A 22,401-nucleotide genomic window follows, 5' to 3' on the forward strand; every position below is an offset into this window, starting at 1 on the left:
ATTTCCTGATGCAAGGGTCATGGCCTGAAACGTCTACTATACCCTTTTCCATAGATGCTGCTTGGCCTACCAAGTTCCTCCAGCATTTTGTGTGCGCTGCTTATTAATTTTTCTCCCTTTTTACACTACTTAATTTTTATATATTACCTCAATTTATAGTTTTATGTACCACAATGTACTACTACTGTTGCAAAACAAATTTCACAATATTTGCCAGTGATATTAAACCTGATTCTAATTCTCACACCAACATTGCAGATTGAAACTCAACAATGTGAATGCTGCAGTTAAAACAAATGTACAAATAATACAAACACGAGGAAATCTGCAGATGCTGGAAATTCAAGCAACACACACAAAATGCTGGTGGAACTCAGCAGGCCAGGCAGCATCTACAGGGAGAAGCACTGTCGATGTTTCGGGCCGAGACCCTTCATCAGGACTAACTGAAAGAAAAGATAGTAAGAGATTTGAAAGTAGGAGGGGGAGGGGAAAATGTGAAATGACAGAAGACCGGAGGGGGTGGGGTGAAGCTGAGAGCTGGAAAGATGATTGGCAAAAGGGATACACAGCTAGAGATGGGAACGGATCATGGGACAGGAGGCCTAAGGAGACAGAATGGGGGAGGGGAGCACCAGAGGGAGATGGAGAACAGGCAGAGTGATGGGCAAAGAAAAAAGGGAGGGGAAAAAAAAACAAAACAAAACGAAATGTATCAGGGATGGGGTTAAAAAGTGGAGGAAGGGCATTAACGGAAGTTAGAGAAGTCAACGTTCATGCCATCAGGTTGGAGGCTATAAGGCGTTGTTCCTCCAACCCGAGTGTGGCTTCATCTTGACATTAGAGGAGGCCATGAATAGACATATCAGTATGGGAATGGGGTGTGAAATTAAAATGTGTGGCCACTGGGAGATCCTGCTTTCTCTGGCAGACAGAGCGTAGGTGTTCAGCGAAACGGTCTCCCAGTCTGCGTCGGGTCTCACCAATATATAAAAGGTCACACCGGGAGCACCGGACGCAGTATACCACACCAGCCGACTCACAGGTGAAGTGTCGCCTCACCTGGAAGGACTGTCTGGGGCCCTGAATGGTGGTGAGGGAGAAAGTGTTAAGGGGCAGGTGTAGCACTTGTTCTGCTTGCAAGGATAAGTGCTTGGAGGGAGATTGGTGGGAAGGGATGGGGGGGGGGGGACGAGTGGACAAGGGAGTTGCGTAGGGAGTGATCCCTGCGGAAAGCAGAAGGGTGAAGGGGGGAGGAGGGAAAGATGTGCTTGGTAGTGGGATCCCGTTGGAGGTGGCGGAAGTTACGGAGAATTATACATTGGATCCGGAGGCTGGTGGGGTGGTAGGTGAGGACAAGGGGAACCCTATCCTGAGTGGGGTGGTGGGTGGATGGGGTGAGGGCAGATATGCAGGAAATGGGAGAGATGCGTTTGAGAGCAGAGTTGATGGTGGAAGCAGGGAAGCCCCTTTGTTTAAAAAAGGAAGACATCTCCTTCGTCCTGGAATGAAAGGCCTCATCCTGAGAGCAGATGCGGCGGAGACGGAGGAATTGTGAGAAGGGGATAGCATTTTTGCAAGAGACCGGGTGTGAAGAGGAATAGTCCAGATAGCTGTGAGAGTCTGTGAGAGCTTTTTGATAAATCAAAAAGTGACAAGTTGCCAACCTGGTGCCAAACAGCAAAAGATGCATGCCGTAGACCAGGGGTGCCCATGGATTTTTGTGAATCTCATGCTTGTACATTTTATTATTTCGAGCAGGGTTCCCAACCTGGGGTCCATGGACCCCTTGCTTAACAGTATTGGTCCATGGCATAAGTAAGGCTGGGAACCCCAGATTTCGAGATACAGGGTGGAACAGGCCCTTCCAGACATGCCATCCAGCAATCCCTGATTTAACCCTAGCCTAATCTTTAGACCAGTGGTCCCCAACCACTGGGCCACGAACCGGTGGTTGGGGACCACTGCACTAGACAATTTACAATGACCAATTAACCTTCCAACCAGTAGGTCTTTGGACTTTGAGATGAATCTGGAGCCGCTGGTGAAAACCTACACATTCCATGGAGAAGTCATACAAACTCCTTATACAGGATGCTGGGATTGAACTCCAAACTCTGATACCCCAAGTTTAATAGCGTCGTGCTAACCACTATGCTATCATGACGTCCATAGTAAACATACTTTGTATATATGGCATACATACTTTGATAATAAATTTACTTTGAACTCTGAGCAAGCTTAATGATTTCATCTGGTTACTATACTGTGAAAGAACAATGTTTACAGATAAATCATTACTGTAACATATTAAGGATTGTTCACAGAAATTTTACACCACCTGCAAATCTCAAAATTTTGAATCATTTCCAGACAAGATAGAAAGACAGGGGAGCATTTGAAAGAGAACCCAGTGAATTGAGAGCTTGGAAGAATATTTTCATTGTCCAAAGACAACTTTCTCATCTTCAAAGACTTAACAGAAAACACCTATTATTGAAAAGTACTTCAACTGAAACTGGCTACATGTGCTTTAAAAAAACAGTGCTGTGCTACAATACTTCAGCTAAGCTTCATAGACCACATTTTCTCTAATTCACATCAGAATCAGATTTAATATCACTGTCATGTGTTGTGAAATTTGTTAACTTTGCAGCAGCAGTATAATGCAATACATAATAGGAAAAAATCATTAAGTATATATATTAAATAATTAAATTAAATGGGTAATGCAGAAATAAAAAATTAAAACGTATTCAGGTAGTGTTCATGGGTTCAATGTCCATTCAGAAATGCAGAAGGGAAGAAGCTGTTCCTAAATCGTTGCATGTGCCTTCAGGCTCCTGTACCTGATGTTAGCAATGAGAATAGGGTATGACCTGGGTGATGGGGTCCTTAATGATGGATGCCGCATTTTTGAGGAATCATTCCTTAAAGATGTCCTGGATACTAGGGAGGCTAGTACTCATGATGGAGCTAACTTAAGCTTACAACTCTGCAGCTTATTTTGATCCTGGGCTGCCCCCCCCCCCCATACCAGACTGTGACGTAGCCAGTTAGCGCTTTCCACTCTAACTGTAGAAATTTGCAAATACCTCTGGTGACCTATCAAATCTCCTCAAACTCCTAATGAAATATAATTGCTGTCATGTAGTTGCATCGATATGTTGGACCCAGGATAGTGTCTCAGAGATATTGACATCCAGGAATTTGCTCACTCTTCCCACTTCTGATCCTTCAATAAGGACTGGTGTGTATTCCCTCATCTTACCCTTTCTGAAGTCCACAATCTGTTACTTGGTCTTACTGATGTTGAGTGCAGAGTTATTGCTGTGACACTGCTCAATTAACTGATATATCTCATTCTTGTACGCCACCTCGTCACCATCGCAAATCCTACCAGCAATAGTTGTGTCGTCAGCAAATTTATAGATAGCATTTGAACTGTACCTATCAGACAGTCATGGGTGTATAGAGTGTAGAGCAGAGAGCTAAGCACACATCCTTAAGGTATGCCACTGTTGATTGTCAGTGAGGTAAGGTGGAGATGTTATTTCTGATCTGTACAGACTGGTCTTCCAGTGAGGAAGTCGAGGATCCAGTTGCAGAGGGAGGTACAGAGGCCCAGGTTTTGGAGCTTTTCAATCAGATCTGCAGGAAATACAGGTTTCCCCAGCTATCCAAAGGTAGAGCATTCCTATGAAACGGTTCGTAAGCCGGAATGTCGTAAAGTGAAGAAGCAATTACCATTTATTTATGTATATGGGAAAAATTTGTGAGCATTCGCAGACCCAAAAAATAACCTACCAAATCATGCCAAATAACACATAAAACCTAAACTAACAGTAACGTAGTAAAAGCAGGAATGATCCGATGAATACACAGCCTCTATAAAGTAGGAATACTGCAACTATTGCAGCACTGTCCACTGCAGTGAAAATCTCACGCAAGCGCTCCAGGCAGAAACACACAGTGCAAGTGCTCTTGGCAGCACTCACGGCAAAAGCACACGGCGCAAGCGCTCTCGGCAGAAACACTCGGCGCAAGCACTCCAGGCAGAAACACTCTTTCCAATAACCTTTAAGCTATGAAGCTGCCAAATAACACATAAAAGTACACAGCCTATATGAAGTAGAAATAATGTTTGTACAGTGTAGTTTCACTAATCGGAATCGGGAAGACAGCGAGCACACTGATGATGGTGTATTAGGCTGAGTCGTCGGATGGTGGGGTGGTGGGAGGTAGAGGAGTCTGGGGTGTCATCTCATCGTTGTCTGTTTCCATCAGGGCAGGCAGGTCATCTTCTATGTCTGTCTGCTTCGATGTCGAAGGTCGAGTTTCATTGCCTGCTCTGGCTGATGTGGAACATTTGAAAAACGGCAGTATGCTTGACTGCTTAGCCTTGCGCATTTTTCTATCATACAGTTCTTTGTAAGCACTCAAACCATCCTGCAAATATGCCCTAAACATAAGTACCCTTTCAAAATTAAAGTCGTACTTTTCTGCAATCATTGCAGCTTTGTCAATCGCAGCGAAAATCTCACGCAATTCCTTCCCATTCAGTTCCTGGACGACTTCACCTTTGGGACGTTCGCTACTGCATTCAGTTTCAATTGTTATCCTTTCCTCTTCATCAGCTCTTCATCAGTCAGTTCTTGGTCATGGGATGCCAAAACCTCTTCAACATCATCTTCGTCAACTTCCACAAACCCTTAGCCAAACTCATTCTGTCCTTACTTTGTTCACCATGATCGAAACGCTTAATTATGTCTAGTTTTACGCTAAGTGTAACACCCTTACGCGCTCTTTTAGGCTTTTCCGATACCTTAGAACTCATCTTGCTAACGGATGCACAAAATAAATCGACATAAAGCACAGATGCTCACAGGCACGTGTATAAGCAATGGCGGCTAGAATGCAGTTCCAGGGGAGGAACTTGGCTGCTTGGGGCGCGTGCTGCCTTTTTTCTAACAGTGAAAACACCTTCTGTTAGCAAAAACAGGTAACTAATGTAGGTCTTTCATATCAATGAGGTGACATAGAGCAATCGTTTGAAAAACGGGGGACACCTGTATTGAATTTAACACTGAGCTATGGTCAATAAACAGCATCCTGACATAGGTGTATGTATTGACCGAGTGATCATGGCAGGTAGTAAATTCACCTGCCAAATCACAACACAGACACAATGCAATGCAAGAACTATCTAACTAGTCCCATTCCCCTACACTGTTCTCCCAAGCCCTGCAAGTGATCTCTTTTCATATTTTTATCCAGCTCCCAATAGACCATGAGAATCAATCTTCAACTACCATACCCGGCAGTGCATTGCAGGTAACTTGCCATAATAAATTAAAATTCCTCCTGCAACTTTTGCTTCTTTTGACCATCTTCATTCAGTCCGTGTTCCTTGTTTTTGACATTAGTGCCAAAGTTTCTATCTACTCTGCCAGTCCCTTTCATGATTATAAATACTTCTCAGATCCCCTTGCAACCTCCACTGTTCCAAGAACAATGCCAAATGCTCCTATCAATCCACAAAAGTCCCTCATAAATACCATTAAGCAAGGGGTCCATGGACCCTAGGTTGGAAACCCATCTTAGACCATAAGATATAGGAGCAGAATTAGACCATTCGGCCCATCAGGGCTGCTCCATCATTTCATCATGGCTAATCCATTTTCCCTCCTCTTCATTCTCAATAAAATGTATCACTTGACATTTCTCAACATTGTTTCATCTGGCACATACCCATCCATTCTACCATGCTGTCTGTATGCACTCACTGTACATCACCAGTGGAATCTGGTCACCTGCTGTAACTCATTCACTTCAAAGTTTGAGATGTGTTGTGAATTCAGAGATGCTCTTCTGCACACCACTATCAGCTTGAACAAGTCTGACCACATCACTGATTCTATAGATGTTTAACAACTAAGAACAGGACTTTTGCGGATTTCTTTCCTTACTTCCCTGAACAAGCCTCAGTTGCATTCCAATTAGACCAGGTGATTTGTCCACAATGTACAGCTATCCTTCATAGTATCAACTATTCAGCACACTCAGAACTTCAAATGTACTTTCCACATCTTCCTTCAGAAAACTGATAAGGTTTTCACCCAGCACCTCAACCATGCCCTCAGCAATTTCTTATTTGGTCTTCAACTAGTCCCACCACACGTCTCACAACCCACCTTGCTCTAGGTCTACAGAATAATATTGAGGATTCCATTTTATATTTGCAGCCAGTCATTTCCTGTGGCATTTGCCTCTCACTTCCTTTTTTTTAAAAAAAGCTTTCTACAATCAGTTTGGTTTTCATCCATTTTAACAGCTTGGAACCACCTCTACTATATTTTTTTCCTATCTTTTAAGTCATCAATAGAGAATCAATCATTTATTGTGGTTTTATTTCGTTAACACTCTCACTCAGAGTTTGGAGCTTAAATATTGTCTTCAATTACAGCTTCAGCTACTAAGTTTCAATTCAAGTTATCTGACCTAATTACTATCCTTAGCAGAAGGCAATTGCACTTGTAATCTGCAGTATTTTACTTGCTGGCTAACAGTCCTGTTAGCAGATGATCTGACTGGTCCCAAGCAATAACAGCACCCACCTATTGGATCTGGACAGCATCTTTTCATGCACCAGAAGTTCACATGGATCTGTGGTGATATTTGCAGCAGTACATTAAAATGATACTAGCAATCGCAACTTAGTTTGAATCTTCAGGGGTTTCAAAGAGTAATTATATCCCAGAAGTGCTCACTGCACACAATTCCTGACAAAATCATATCCAACTCAACATCATGGCTCTTTCAGAATAGAACTCCTAAGCAAGAATAACAGTGCAACTGTGGAATGCCTTTGTTCCACTGATCACTCCAGCTCCCCACACCACACACAGAAGTCAAAATTCAAGTAAATTTATTATCAAAATACCTATTGGTTACCAATTACTATCTTGAGATTCATTTTCTTGCATGAATTTACAGGAAAACAATGAAATACAATAGAATTTATGAAAAATTATACACAGACTGACAAACAACTAATGTGCAAAAGACAACAAATTATGCAAATAAAAAATAAATAATACTGAGAACATGAGCTGTAGAGTCCTTGAAAGCCAGTCTGTAGTTTGTGGAATCTGTTCAGAGTTCTAGTGAGTATTCCAATTTATGTAGATCTATTCCTAAATTCCAACATCTAGTCTCTATTATTCCATACAACCTTGTCCTTCAAGTCCATTTTCTTTGCAAATCATCAAGAAATGTTTTACATTTAAAAGTCAACTGTGGCTTGTTCTTACTTTCTTTGCTAGTACCAAACAGCAGTTCTAGTTGACTAACATTGAAGTACAACGCTTTTAAGGAAAATAAATTTCATGAGTATTACAAACAACCACCATGGTCTGAACTTCACAGGGAAATTGCCTACTGTTGCCGGTCTCTGGCTTTGATTTCTTTCCAAATCATTTGCTCTCTTCCCATATATTTTCATATATCTGAGATTCCCTGGAATTATCTTCCCAATGCAATTAAGGTGTCTGCTTGAATAACAATGAACAAAAGAGCTTTATATACTTTATGTAAAATAATTACTTCCTGCATCATAACTGTTACCCAGAATAAAACATAACTACTTTAGTGGTTTACGATCTTGGAATTATTACAAATTTAAAATGGTAAACATACAACTACTTCATTTTTTATTAATTACTGTTTCACACCCTTGAAGGAGCATGCCACTTCAATTGACGATGACCAATAGTTAATCATTGAACTTTACAAAGCACTAAGACTGCACTGAAATCCCATGTGAAGTTCCAGCTACCACATTATAGGAAGCAGGCGTTTCTGCTGGAGATTCCCCAGAATGTTGTCAGATTGGAAGAATTTAGGTATCTGGAGAAATTAAATCAGCTGGGCTTGTTTTCCATGGAGCAAGGCCAAGCAGTGAGCTAACAATAGGATACAAGATGAGAGATGGGGCAGATGGCCAAAATCTTATTCCCCACAGTTATCATCATGTACCATGTCATATGACGCGAGCAATCATGGTGATGGCAAATTTTTCTACATAAGTGGTCTAACATTGCCGCCTTCTGGGTAGTGACCCAAGCCATTATCAATACTCTTCAGAGATAGTCTGCCTGGCATCAATGGTTGCATAGCCAGGACTTGTGATGTGCATCAGCAGCTCATACGACCATCTTCCATGGCTTCATGTGACCCTAATCGGAGGGGTGTGTGGGGGGGGGGGCGCTAATCAAGTGCTACACCTTGAGGACATCAATAACAAGTAGAGTCCGAGGCTACGTCCACACGAGACCAGATAATTTTGAAAAAGCCGGTTTCACGTAAAAACAAAAGGCATCCACAATAGGCATTTTTTAAAAAAATCTCTATCCACATTGAAACAGAGATTTTGGCGAATCTCCTCCTTCTGCGCCTGCGCAGGACACATCTACCAAAAACAAGTGACATGTTTGGTGTCAAATCTCGCCATAAAAGTGTGCGTTTGTGTAGTTACAGACTAGAAAAACTTAAAATGACGGACAGCTGTTGGCTTTCGCACAGGAGAACTTAGTAGTAGTAAAAAAAAAACAAATACGGGAGCGTACGGAGGCAACCGACAGGGAGTTCACAGACAGACTGACCTGGCTGACAACGAACATTGAAAAACTGTTCAACTCTGTTGCATTAATAAAGCACCTTGTTAAATGTATAAAGCATGTCTGCATCAGTATTATCTTGTATTTCCATACTACGTTACATTAGGCTGTTATACATCTATTGTCAGAGAAGTACTTGCATAAATAGGTAAACCAGGGCAAAGTGAGTATACTTATTTATTCAGTAAGTTATAGGTCAAAGTATTTGGGGAGTACATTTCTAACTCTTCTGGCGTCAGTTTCGTTGCCGTCCGTTCTGAAATTGTTAGGTTGCGTTCAAGAAAACAATGAAATAGTACGCTGCCGTCTGACAGCGTTTACAAATATCTCTGATTACCCCATCCACACTGATCCTGCCAATCCAGCGTTTTCAAAAATACACACTTTTCTGAAAAGCTCCGGTTTCAGGGGACAAAAATGCTGTTTTAGTGTGGACGAAGGGTAAAAGCTTCAGTTACGGATTTATCCGGTCTAGAGTGAACATAGCCTAGGATGAAAATGAGGACTTTTAAAGGAGGTCTGAGATGCAAGTTTTCTTAAAATACTTATTGATATTTGAAATGTGCTAGAAGAGATGACAATTAGATATAATTTAAGAGGCATATAGACAAATGTTTAAATAGGCAAACCACAGAAGGAAAGTGTCCAAATGCGAACAAATGGGATTATTATAGATGGGCCTGGATGTGATCGGGACAAAGGACCAAATTCTGCTCTGGAAACCATGACAATACTCAGCAAGATCATATTTTTGCAGTTTGTATTGGTGCATGTAAACAATAAAAATAATATAACAGACCAGAGCTGTTACATTTTCCCCAAACATAAACACCAAAAGTTTACATAAGTGCAGGTTTCCCCTGCTATCCAAAGGTAGAGCGTTCCCATGAAACCTTTCGTAAGCCGAAATGGTGTAAAGCGAAGCAATTACCATTAATTTATATGGGAAAAATTTCTGAACGTTCCCAGACCCTAAAAATAACCTACCAAATCATACCAAATATTGGAACATACACGCATACGCACACACCTGCCCATGCAAGGCTTTACAGTCATGGTAGTCTTTCTCAGGGTAAACACAAATTTAAAGCAGGCGCCTTTTTTCATAAAAGCGAAAATCCTCTTCAGATTTATTTCGGTTAGTGAAAACAGGTACTAATGTAAGTCTTTCGTAAAAGCAATGTGGCATAAAGCGAACTTTCGTAAATCGGGGGGACACCTGTATCAAGTCATTAAATATTTGAATGAGAAAATAATGTACTATTCACTACCTTCAAATTAAATTTCAAAAGATAATTCACTAATGGTAAAAATTCCAGTGCTCTTTCCCTGACTTATTTGTACAGATTCAGTAAGACTGATAAAAACAGCTTCTCTTGAAGAGCTGTTGTGCAGATAAATGTTACACCCTAGCTTGCCAATGGTCTTTGAGTGTTATGGGCTATCAAAGTCACTTGTTGCATGTAAATGTGGGATTTTTAAAAACTAAGCCATACCAGATGCATTATAAATCTGTTTTGCATGGACTGGAGTAGCACCACAATCTTGTCTTGAGCAAGGCCAATAAAGTTCTATTCTACATCTATCCACCTTCCACATTGATACTAAGCTATACTAAATATTTTGTTGCTACAAACTTTACAAGCTTCACCTCCATTTCTGCTGTCCATTTTCAAAACTCAGGTTGAAAAGATCACCTGAAGATCCTCCATCGACTGAACTTGGTCCCAACTTGAAAATTCCACTTCCTTCAAAGAAAAGGTGCAGCAATGGCGCCTTGATATCTTTTAGCAGCAAACGTCTGAATGATTCAATTCCAACCTTGATCATTTGTTTTCCAAGACTTTACCTTGCAATTAACTGCATTCTCCGGCCACTTGAGAATTTAAATTTTATATTTGTGCAAGTACCACCTATTTCTCTCCAATGACTGCATACTGCACCTTAACCTCATCTTTTCTCAATTTTTTACAGTACTGTGCAAAACTACATATAACTAGAGTGCACAAGGCTTTTGCACAGTACTGTATACTATGTCTTTCCAGTTACCAAATAACACTACAGAGCCAATACAAAGCCAAGTGCTCTTACTTCTGTTTCCCAACCACCTTCCTAATTTAACCAATATACAGTATGGTACAAAAATCTTACGCATGCTAGCTATATACATGTGCTTAAGACTTTTGCACAGTAGTGCATAAGTCACACTTTCGGCACTTTTTTCTATCTGCACAATGTCTTCTTTAGCACATTGGATGTTTTTCAGTCCTTGTTCATGTATCGTTTTCCCCCCATAAATTCTATCGTACCTCTATTTTCCTGAAAATGCAAGCAAGAAAATACCAAAGGGGATAACTTCACTTGCCCCATCATTGAACTGTTCGCACAACCAACAGACTCACTTTCAATGACTCTTCACCTCATGTTCTTCATTTATCACTCATTTATTATTATTTTTCTTTTTGTATTTGTAGTTTGTTGTCATCTGCGCTCTAGTTGAACGCCCCAGGTGGGCAGTCTTTCATTGATTCTGTTATTCAAAATGAATTTCAGGGTTGCGTATAGTGAACTATATGCACTTTGATAATAAAGTTACTTTGAACTATATGGTAACATATATGTACTGGGTTTATATAATACACTTTTATTTGATTTTGACAGGCTCTCCATCAGGCTTTCCAATGTTATCTAGTCATCCCAAAATTTCAATTACCAAGAAGAAACTTCTCCTCACTTCTATATCCAATTTTGATTCATGATCTATATACTCTCCTATTTTACATCTCTGTCTCTTGTTCCTTTATCTCAGAATCTGGTTTATTATCCCCGACAGAAGTTGTGAGATGTGTCGTCTTCTGACAGCAGTACAGTGCTAGAAGTTACAATAAGAAACAAAAGTAGTAAATAGTGTTAAAAAGGAATAGTGAGGCAGTGTTCATGGAATGTTGAGCAATCTAATGGCAGAGAGGAAGAAGCTGTTCCTAAAACATTGACCGTGCATATTTATGCTCTTGTACCTCCTCCCTGATGGCAGTAATTTTAAAAATGGGCACGCCCTGGATGACGAATGTTCTTAATGGTAGATGCTGCCTTCTTGAGACACCACGATCGTGATGGAGCTGACAAAGTTTAGAACCCTCTGCAGCCTCTGGTGATCCCGTGTATTGGAGCCTCTATCTCAGGCAGTAATGCAACCAATCAAATGTTCTGCGTGGTATATCTGTAAATTTGCTAATCTTTGGTGACAAATTTTCAAGTCATTGGTGACATTCAAAATCTCCTCAAACTCCCAATGGCTACCAATGATTAACTTCCAATCTATAGTGTTTGAATATTTCAGGAACACCAAGCTGGATTCATCTCATTTTCCATGTCTCTGCCTTGGCCAGATTTCCCTCTTCCAAAATGCCTAACCATGATTATTACTCTTTCTTCCCTAGCATTCACTGCATCTTTCCCCACTTTAGCCATCTGTACCAGAACACCAATAACTCATCTTTCTATCCTCTTCTTTCTGAGCTTAACCAAACAGTTTCATTCTTTCTTAAAATGCAATCCCAGAGTTACCTGTGACACTTAATGGTCTCGTGTATTCCACATCTGACCTTAGTGACTGATCTTCTCCACCATTTGAATGGGCCAACTCAGGAAAATAAGACCTTATTATTATTTCCTTCTTTTTTATTTGCAGTTTGTTTTCTTTTGCACATTGGTTCTTTGTCCATTTTGTTGAGTGCAGTCTTTCATTGATTCTATTGTGTTTCTTGTATTTACTGTGAATACCCACAAAAAAGACATACATGTACTTTGATAATAAACTTACTTTGGACTTTGTTGGCTTTACACTTCACTCATTTAATATTCTACATGCTTTTAACTATCAGAGAGCATTTCCCCTTTACACTAAATTCTAATTAGTTATAAAGGAAACTATACTTCATTCCACTCATTATTAAAGAGGTCTTCAGCAGAAATACAAGGCATTCATCTTATGTCAGCTGTTTGTAAGAGCAGTAATTTTGAGCAGTTTGTAATTAATCTCATTCCCCCATGTTTCTTCATATTTAAGTTACTATTGAAACTGTCTCCACTACCCTTTCAGCTATAACACAATTCAATATAAAATACATGAGAAAGTCTGCAGATGCTGGAAATCCAGAACAATACACACAAAATGCTGGAGGAACTCAGTAAGCCAGGCAGCATCTATGGAAATGAATAAACAGTTGATGTTTTGGGCCAAGATCCTTCATCAGGACTGGAAAGGAAGGGGGAAAGACACCAGAATAAAAAAGTGGGGAGAGGGGAAGGAGGAGAGCTAGAAGGTGACAGGTGACGCCAGATGGGTAGGAAACGTAAAGGGCTGGAGAAGGAGGAATTGGATAGGAGAAGTATGGACCACTGGAGAGAGGAGGTGATAGGCAGGTGAGAAGTAGTAAGAGGCTAGAGTGGGGACTAGAGGAGGAAGGGCGAGGGGAGGGATTTTTTTTTATAAACAGAAGGTGAAATTGATATCAATGTAAAAAATTCTTCTTGTCACCTCTGGCTGTAATGTCAATCATTTTAAATTTATATCTGCAGTGTTTTTTTTTTGGAAGTGTTCTGCACTGCAAATGAGTTTGAACACCTTTATAACATCTTTTTATTTTCTCCAAGGTGCACAGCACAAAACAGTGCATCATGAAGGAACATGCTGAGGATGTTATAAATAGAGGTAATAAACACAAAGGTTATATTGAAACATTAACACTGTTTCGGTTACAAGAATATCAAATCCTATTCTGGTTAATAATTACAAAATGCTGGAGGAATTCCATAGGTTAGGCAGAATCTATGGAAATGAATAAGCAGTTAACATTTCAGGATGAAGGGCCTTGCCCATAACATCAACTGTTTATTCCTCGTCATTCAGGAACAGTTACAGTATTACCCATCAACTATCAGGCTCCTGAACCAGTGTGGTAACTTCATTCATCCCAACACTGAACTGTTCCCACAACCTATGGACTCACTTTCAAAGACTCTTCATCTCACGTTCTCAATATTTGCTGTGTATTTATTATTTTGTTTATTCTTTTTCATGTGAACCCAAAAGAAAATAAATCTCAGGGTTATACACCCTACTCTCGTTATATGCATCTTCAGACAATGCTATTCACAGTTATGCAAGGAACCTATTTCTACCAACATCTCCTTATATGCATCCAAAACTCACAGTTATGTGAGGAGCACCGCTTTCCCACCAATACAAGTCAGGTGCGCACGCCTCACAATCTCAATCCCATCAGTCTCGCATTGGTTTTGGCAAGGTGCGGATGTGCAATCTTGCGCTCTTAAACTTTTGTTGGTTTTACCTACGGTGCAGTGATTTTGTGCTTGAAATATTTAACTATGCCTCCCAAGCGTCCAATTTCAAGTCCTGGGCCATCAGCCAAGCGGCAGAAAACCACTTTAACACTTTAAAAAAAAGTTGGAAATTATAAGCAGCGCGGCATCAGGTGAAGGTAACACAGCTCTGGGACGCTACTGCCGGGAACAGAATCTTGCCTTTAAAGTTCTTTTGTTGCTTGACAATGCGCCAGCCCATCCTAAACATATGGACAGCATTCATCCTAACATAACAGTGCATTTCCTGCCGCCTAACACAATATCACTGATTCAACCACTCGACCAAGGTGTGATCCACATTCAAGGCGTTTTTTTTATGGCAACTATCTCTCAGATGCTGCAAGCAACAGGCAATTTTGAAAATCCCGGGAGTTTACCAACAGTGAGGGAATGGTGGAAGTCAATTTGGCACAAATGGCGATGAACATGGACCCAAGCTTAGAATGGAGTCAGCATTTCAGTCGTTCCCTGCCATCAACCCTTTTTCCCTACAAGCAAATTTATGCTGAAAAACAAAATTTTGCCAAGCGAACAACCCTCACCACTTTCTTCAAACCGGTGGCATCTCCTGCTGCCAGCAGTTCTGAGAGTTCTGTGAGGCTTCCTTCACCCCTTGCTGTGCTTGATATGATCCCGACACCCACTCATCCCCCAGAGCGAACACACCTGCCACTGTTGGTGAGTACTGTATACCCTAGTATGTTAACTTTCTATGATTTATTAAGTTGAATATTACCTTAAATTGATGAAATATTATATAAATGTTGCCTTGTAGTACTGCTTTTGTGTTGTATTAGTATGAAAATGTGAATAAATTACAGATAAAACATATTTATGAAGCCCTCTGGAACGCATCCCTATTTTCTCCATTTAAATAATTACAGTCGGCCCTCCTTATCTGCGAGGGATTGGTTCTGGGACCCCTTGCAGATACCAAAAAACATGGATGCTCAAGTCCCTTATTCAACCTGTCTCAATGCAGTGGACCTTAGGACCCAGTGGAACCCCAGACCTTATTTAACCTGTCTCAGTCCGTTGGACATTAGGACCCAGCGGCAGAGCTCTGAATCTGCAGTGCTTCTGTTCACGAAAATAATCACGATTGAAAATAAAATGGAAATAATAAAGCAATTGGGAAGTGAAACGCCATTGGTCATTGGAAAAGCGTTAGGCTACATCGGTCAACGATCAGAACAATTTTAAAGGATAAAATGAGAAAGGCTCTGCCCCAATGAAAGCTACAGTTATTAATAAGCAACACAGTGGTTTAATTATTGGGCTTTGGGGTTTTGATCCTCCACATCAACCAGGCACAGTGGAGAGCACACTCGGGAGGGATCTATCACTGGATCAAACTCAGGAACTTCCCGAGCCCGGCACTGAAACATACATTCTTAAGTGTTTTATATGCATAGAAAGGTAAAATATATACTATATACCAAGACAAACATTTGACTAACTGATGCTAAATAATAACAGATGTATCTGTTCTGACTTACATAGTAAAAGAACTTCTGATTTTTTTCAATCCCGATCCACGACAACCCACGTACATCTTCCTGTATACTTTAAATCATCTCTGGATTTCTTATAGTACCTAATACAATGTAAATGCTAGGTTTAGGGAATAACGACAAGAAAAAAAGTCTGTACATACTCGAACAACAAGTGCTGGAAAAGCACTTCCTGGTTTTCACGATTCGCGGATAAGGAGGGCCGAATGTATTCACATTATGCATCGACTACGAGGAATGCACCCCCGCATATAATGAGGATAGGGTGCATATGGTAACACATGTACTTTGATACCCTATTTTGGGCCTGCTTCTTTCTACTGCTATTAAATTTCTGAATGGCCCACGATCCCAAGATCACAACCTCAATATACCTTTCTTCTAGTACTTATTATGTAATTTATAGTCATTTATGTCCTTGAACCATAGTGCTGCCACAAAACAAAGGCAGTGATTGATAATAAATCTGATTCTGAAGACCTTGTAAAATAGTCCCAGGGACAAAGGCCAACAGAAGCTACAGAGATGGTTGAGAAGTTGACTGGAGGCTTGAAACATCATGAATTATGAATTAAGAAAAATTCCCCTTAACAAGGTCAAGAAGCGGAGGACACATGGAAAATTAATTGCTAATGGAATACTAGTGACACAAGAAATATTTCCAGTAGTCAGTTATGATATGGAATATACAGCTTAGTGAGTTAATTATCATTTTCAAAGTGAATTTACATTTGCTTGATAAACAAAATATTGGAAAGCCATTAGACTTAGTGGTTCTTGAAGAGAATTTTATACCTTATTTTTCTGAGAAAGTCATATTTTTGTGTGAAGCTCTACTTAATCTGATATTCAAACTGAGGCAGGGAAAAAAATTCCTTAGGAAACATGACTAAAAGGTACTGATACTTATCTGATAACTCACCTAAATCTCTACACTCATGCACAACTCTAAAACAGAGAATCCATAGATTATTCAGAGACTGGTCATATTCACATTCTGATCTTCATATAGATTCTTGTTGAAATTGATAAAAAAAAAGAACGGACCTGCAAGAGTCATCAACCAAATTCAAAGACAAAATAACATTTATCAAATAAATATTATTTATTTAACCTTGAGATTTTCTTGTAGGCACTTATATGAAAATAAAGAAATACAATAGAACTTATGAAGAATTATATATTAAGACTGGTGCAAAAGAGAAATTATGCAAATAAAATCTTAAAAACTATTGAGAACATGAGTTGTAGTGTCCTTGAAAGAGTCAATAGGTTGTGGTATTTACCCTCTTTATACCTTTAGTCTAGGGGTACCAAACCTGAGGGGCTTATAGTGTAAAAAGGGTTGGGATCCCCTGCATTAGTCGAATGATAACATTTTTGTTTTAAATTCTCCATATTAGAAGGAAAAATGAATAATGAAACTACTACTTTCAAGCATGCATAAATTTTTAACAAAAAGGAGGAAAAGAATTTCCTTCATTGACTTTATTCCCTAGATTTTAGAACAATGAGAGGAGATTTATCAGGTTATGAGGGGTATAGTAGGGTAAATACAAGCAGGCTGTTTTAGACAACTAGAGTTCATGTGTTAAGGGCGAAAGGTGAGAAACTTCAGAGGAACATGAGGGGAAACTTCTGCACTCAGAAGGTGGTAAGACTGTGGAACAAGCTGCCAGCGCAACTGGTAGATGCAAGGTTGATGTTAACATTTTAAGAGAAATTTGGATAAGTACACGGATGTGAGAGGATGGAGGGTTATGGCCTAGGTATAAATCAATGGGACTAAACAGATTAATGATTCTGAACAATCTGGATAGGTCAAAGGGCCTGTTAATGGTTCTATGACAAAATGAAAAGAAAACATTAGCTCTGATGACAGGTCAGTCAAGATGTGAGCTCTCTCCCCAGAGATACTGAATGATCTAAATACTTCCTATATCTTCTGTTTTTATTTCAGCTTTTCCTCACAATATTTTGTTTTTGATATTAGTTCTCTATTTCAATCTGAGTATACATTAACTCCCTTAGATTTACTAAGTCTTCTCAATAGTTTCCTCTTCATGACTGTTTGCCAAGGGTGGCAATAGGAACAAGCTCCCACTACCTATTAAATGCTCACAACAATGAACACCTCAAATAGCCTCTGACAACTAAATCCAGCTCCTGCCCTTCACATGTGGCTTAGCTACTAAAGCTGGCAGAACAGTTTCTACTGACAGAAGGGGGAAAGGCAAGATACTTGCGTCTTAAAAACAGATGCTTCAGGCAGATGAGGCTTGTCAGTCGTGGTTGGCAGCTCATCTAGGAGGAAATATCCGATCTCAAACCTTCACTGCTTTGCGGCTATACCCACCCACGGGGAAGACTTTGGGAGTAAACCCCGAGGGAAAAATTCAGAGCTGGAGTCCTACATTGAGTTCAACACTGACTGGCAAATGCTGCAACACTGCTGGTACCAAAATACATTAGTCTGTCGTTCCTTTGGACCCATCAGATACATGCAGCGGGAGAGCTTCCTGCATGTGCAACAGCTTGTTCTCCTATTTGTATTAATCTGGTTTATGTATCTAGACAGCTAGGACGCAACAGCCATGGTCAACTCTGACCAATGGTGGAGGCCTCAGACAAACACTTCTAACCATGTACTGAAAACAATTCCTCTCAAGACTTCACTCAAGGACTTACATGCATTCGGGTCATGGTTGATCATTGAATACACTCCTTTAGAATTTCCAATATTTTAAATTATCCCAGGTTGCATTTGTCTCACAATTAATAAATCAGACAGATAGTTACTTCAGTCCCAGTCAGAATTTTAATTCTGAGTGAACCACAAAAGTATTGTTCATTATGTGCCATGTCAAATGAGATGAGTGATCATGGTCTTTCCATGACCATGATTGTACTTGACATACTTTTCTACAAATTGTTTCCCATTGTCTTGTTCTGACCAGTGTCTTTACAAGACGGGTGACCCCAGCCATTATCCACACTCTTCAGAGATTGTCAGCCTGACATCAGTGGTCACATAACCAGGATCTGTGATCTGCACCGGCTGCTCGTACGACCATCCACCGCCTGCTCCCATGGCTTCACGTGACCCTGATCAGGGGCTGAGCAGGTACTACACCTTGCCCAAGGGTGACCTGAAGGCCAGCAGAGGCAAGCAGCGTCTTACACCTCCTTTGGTTAGGATGTATCTCCACTCTGCCATCCATTGAAAGTATGCAATTGGTTTATATACAGCTGCATTTGGGTCAAAATATCTAACTGATGCAAAAAGAAACATTTCAAGGATTACAACTCAAATAGCCGTATTATTACCTGAATGCTGCAGTTGAGCTTAGAGCGAGTCATTTTGTTTCATTTATAAAGGTGGAGGCATAACATCCTCCCGAATTTAATGTAAAAAAGTATTTTCAATAATTCAAAAATATGATCTGTTACTTTTGGCTCCCTAAACTGAGAAAAGATGTGCTGGCAGTGGAGAGGGTCTGGAGGTGGTTCATGTGAATGACTCCAGGAATGAAAGGGTTAATGTTATGAGGAGTACTGGACAGCTCTGGGCCTGTTATTTGCTGGAGTTTAGCAGAATTTGGGGGTGGTGGGGGAAATCACGTTGAAACCTAATCAAATATTTAAAGGTCTGATCAGGGGTCCCAAACCCTCCTTTTATGCCATGGACCCTTACCATTAACCGAGGAGTCCGTGGACCCCAGTTTGGGAACCTCATGTCTATTTACGAGTGGATGTGGAGAGAATGTTTCCGATAGTGGGAGCATCTAAGACCAGAGAGCACATGCTCAAAGTACAAGGAAGCCCCTTTAGAACAGAGGTGAAGAATTTCTTTAGCCAGAGGTAATGAATCTGAGGAACTTGTTGTCACAGACAGCTGTGAAGACCAAATCATTAGGTATATTTGAAGGGGAGATTGATAGGTCTTTAGTCATGGTGTGAAAGATTGCATGGAGAAGGCAGGAGAATGGTGTTGAGAGGGATGATAAATCAAGACATGATCAAATGGCCTAATTCTTGTGGTCTAATATGAAATGCCGAATACAATCCTTTTGAACAAAGTGTCAAGTAGAATCTGTGAAAATGCTCCCAAATATCCTAAAAGTTGCAGAACATTTTTCTACAAATACAACTTTAGACAGAACTCCCAGAAGAATTTAGACAATTGTTCTTAAGCACAGCATTATAAATATTTTAAAAAAACTTTACATTCCCAAAAATAATGTAATAGTCAATATTACACGACGTTAAGAATGATTTGTAGTTGTCAGTACTGTACTATTAAGCGCCCAAAATACAGACACTATAATACACGTCAATTACAACAGAACGCAGTTCCTGATAAAAAGATTGGCTCGTAATTTAGCAAAGTTTATCAAGAGGCAACCCAAGGAAAATTATGGTAAACATCAATGAAAGAGCAATAGGTCTTAACAGTTGCCCAGACAGATATACAAGAGATAGATATTGGCCGCAACCCAAGGCTTTGTGCACAAGGAAATACCGCAACTGCTACTTTACAAACAAAAGCTAACTACATTTAAAAATGCAACGTTTACGACATTATATATAACCTATTAACGTCATATAAATTGATAAAAGATTGGCGTCTTACAGCCCCAAGAACATCCATATCAGACGATGGAGCAAGACCTTTTTGAAAACCACTGCTGTCCTTTTTGTTTTATTTGAAAACACACAAGAATAAAACTCAAAGATTGCTGCTGTCAATGGCAACAGTGTGGACACGGCTCCTGTGCCTCAATCAAGCAGCAGACAGATTCAGCATTCTTCACAATGTGTGAGTATACTCTCTCTCCTAACCTTCCATCGTATGAATTTCTCGCCTTGTCTATTAACATTAAGGAAGGGGGCGGGAAGAACGGCCATTCTACATGAATATACCCCACGTTTTATTATATATCATATTTTTCTCTCGAAAGCCTTCTTCGCTCTGGAATTACAATAAAAAAGTAAATATTTCAGGACACCAACCAATTGCTCACTCGACGCTCTCTCTCCCATAATTTCAGAGTTAGGTAGGCCTGACAGTCAGCGGGTTTAAAAGCATCACACGCCAACTGGAGCGCAGGTAAAGGCCCGCGGCTGCAGTTGAGCGGTCGACAGCGAGCTGGATCCAAACAGGAGCCCTTGGATTTCTGGAAATAGATTTGAGGCCTTTTGGAACAACCCACCCCTCCCCCTTGTCCACCCCCACCACGGGGACCTGGAATACAAATTGCATCTCACTGGCGCACCCCGCCTTACCTCAACCGAGGCTTCCAGCTTGCCCTCGAACGTGAAGTCGACGAGGTCGGGCTTCAGGCACAACGCGTAGTTCTCCGGGCTCACGTCGGTGGGGAGCCGATCGAAAGGTCTCTTGGACGGCATTTTGTCTGAGGGAGCTTCCCTGAGGCCGGCCCAGCTACCGAGTGCGGTAAAAGCGGATCTGGCTCGGGGCCTAAGGAGGCGAGGTACGCAGCCTCTCCAACAACCGGAGGCGACAAGCAGACGGCGAGAAACGAGAACTACGGCAGCACCGCCGAGCAACATCAATGAAGCTGACAAACTGACTGCCTCCTCCCTCCCCCCCGCTCGCCACAACTACCGTCCTTTGCGTGCACGGCTCCGATTCGCCGCGAACGAGCACGCGCGCTCACCCCCCCCCCCCCCCCCCCCAAGCAAAAAGAGTGCGACATGCCGCTCAACACGGGCATCCGCAGTCGCGAAAACGCTTAGTGCAGACGACCTCACGTCACAGCACGTCACGTGCGCGTGTACGCCGAGCTCGCTGGTAACGAGCGCGCATGCGCGGGGTCCGTGTCGGTGCTTAATGTTTCAAAGCTACGTTTTTTGAAGTATCTAATGAAGTTCTAAACAACGAGGACGCCAGTTAGGTTGAAAAATAAACCAAGAGAATGCCTCATCAAATTATAATCATCTCAGGTCTGTAGGATGTAAGAGATAAAAACGGAAGGTAGCAGAAACACTGTCTTGTCATGTAGTTATATCACTGTTATGTAGTGTTATAAAGTCACCTTCTTCCTTTAATCACCACTTAATAACTTTTATGAAGGATACTCATTGCTGTGCTTTTAGAAGTTCATAAGCTCTTCCATTAAAGTATTATATAAGTGCAAGATGTTGTTGTTATGATAGACCCCTGTCCTGACGAAGGGTCTCGGCCCGAAATGTCGACAGTGCTTCTCCCTATAGATGCTGCCTGGCCTGCTGTGTTCCACCAGCATTTTGTGTGTGTTGTTGTTTGAATTTCCAGCATCTGCAGATTTCCTCGTGTTTCCCCTTTTTTTTTTGCTTGTTTGGAAGTAGGGTGAAGAGCATTCAGAAAGCTGCTAGAACAGGGGTTCCCAACCTTTTTTATGTCATGGATCCCTACCATTAACCGAGTGGTCTGGCGAAGCCAGGTTGGGAACCCCTATGCTAGGTGTTTGTAATTCTACTGTACAAATCATATTCTGCCCTTCTCAACCTTCAGGGTTAGTTTATTGTCCAGTTTTGTACGGGTAATTACAAGCTAGATAGGTCCTGAGTTCCCTACCCACCTAGCTTCATCTGCTAACTATTCTCCTCCCCCTCACCTTTTTATTCTGGCGTCTTCCCTATTCCTTTCCAGTCCTGAGGAAGTTTCTCACCCCAAAACACTGACTGTTTATTCATTTCCATCGATCTGCTGAGTTCCTCCAGTATTTTGTGTGAGATCCCATTCAATCCCCAGTCTGTGTCTGATAATCTAATCTCAATCAGGGTAGGAATAAAGGTGCTTTAGATGACTAAAGTGCCCT

The 22,401-nt window shown here is 41.0% G+C and overlaps 1 protein-coding gene across 2 annotated transcripts in view; it reads right to left on the minus strand.

Annotated features, from left to right (window-relative positions):
- The window catches only part of LOC132385586 (puromycin-sensitive aminopeptidase-like), a 257,048-nt gene extending 235,834 nt beyond the window's left edge, over nt 1-21,214 (minus strand). The window contains exon 1 of one of the 2 annotated variants that reach the window (XR_009509200.1): nt 20,867-21,214. Coding sequence is in view for 1 of the 2 variants with exons in the window: in XM_059957751.1 (XP_059813734.1) it covers nt 20,867-21,151 (285 nt within the window). In the remaining variant the exon portion in view is untranslated. The remainder of the gene's footprint in view (nt 1-20,866) is intronic. The other variant, XM_059957751.1, reaches the window with a different exon arrangement.
- Between the last annotated feature and the right edge of the window lie 1,187 nt (nt 21,215-22,401).

The sequence above is a fragment of the Hypanus sabinus genome, assembly GCF_030144855.1.
Source record: "Hypanus sabinus isolate sHypSab1 chromosome X1 unlocalized genomic scaffold, sHypSab1.hap1 SUPER_X1_unloc_11, whole genome shotgun sequence".
NCBI classification, from domain to species: Eukaryota; Metazoa; Chordata; class Chondrichthyes; order Myliobatiformes; family Dasyatidae; genus Hypanus; species Hypanus sabinus.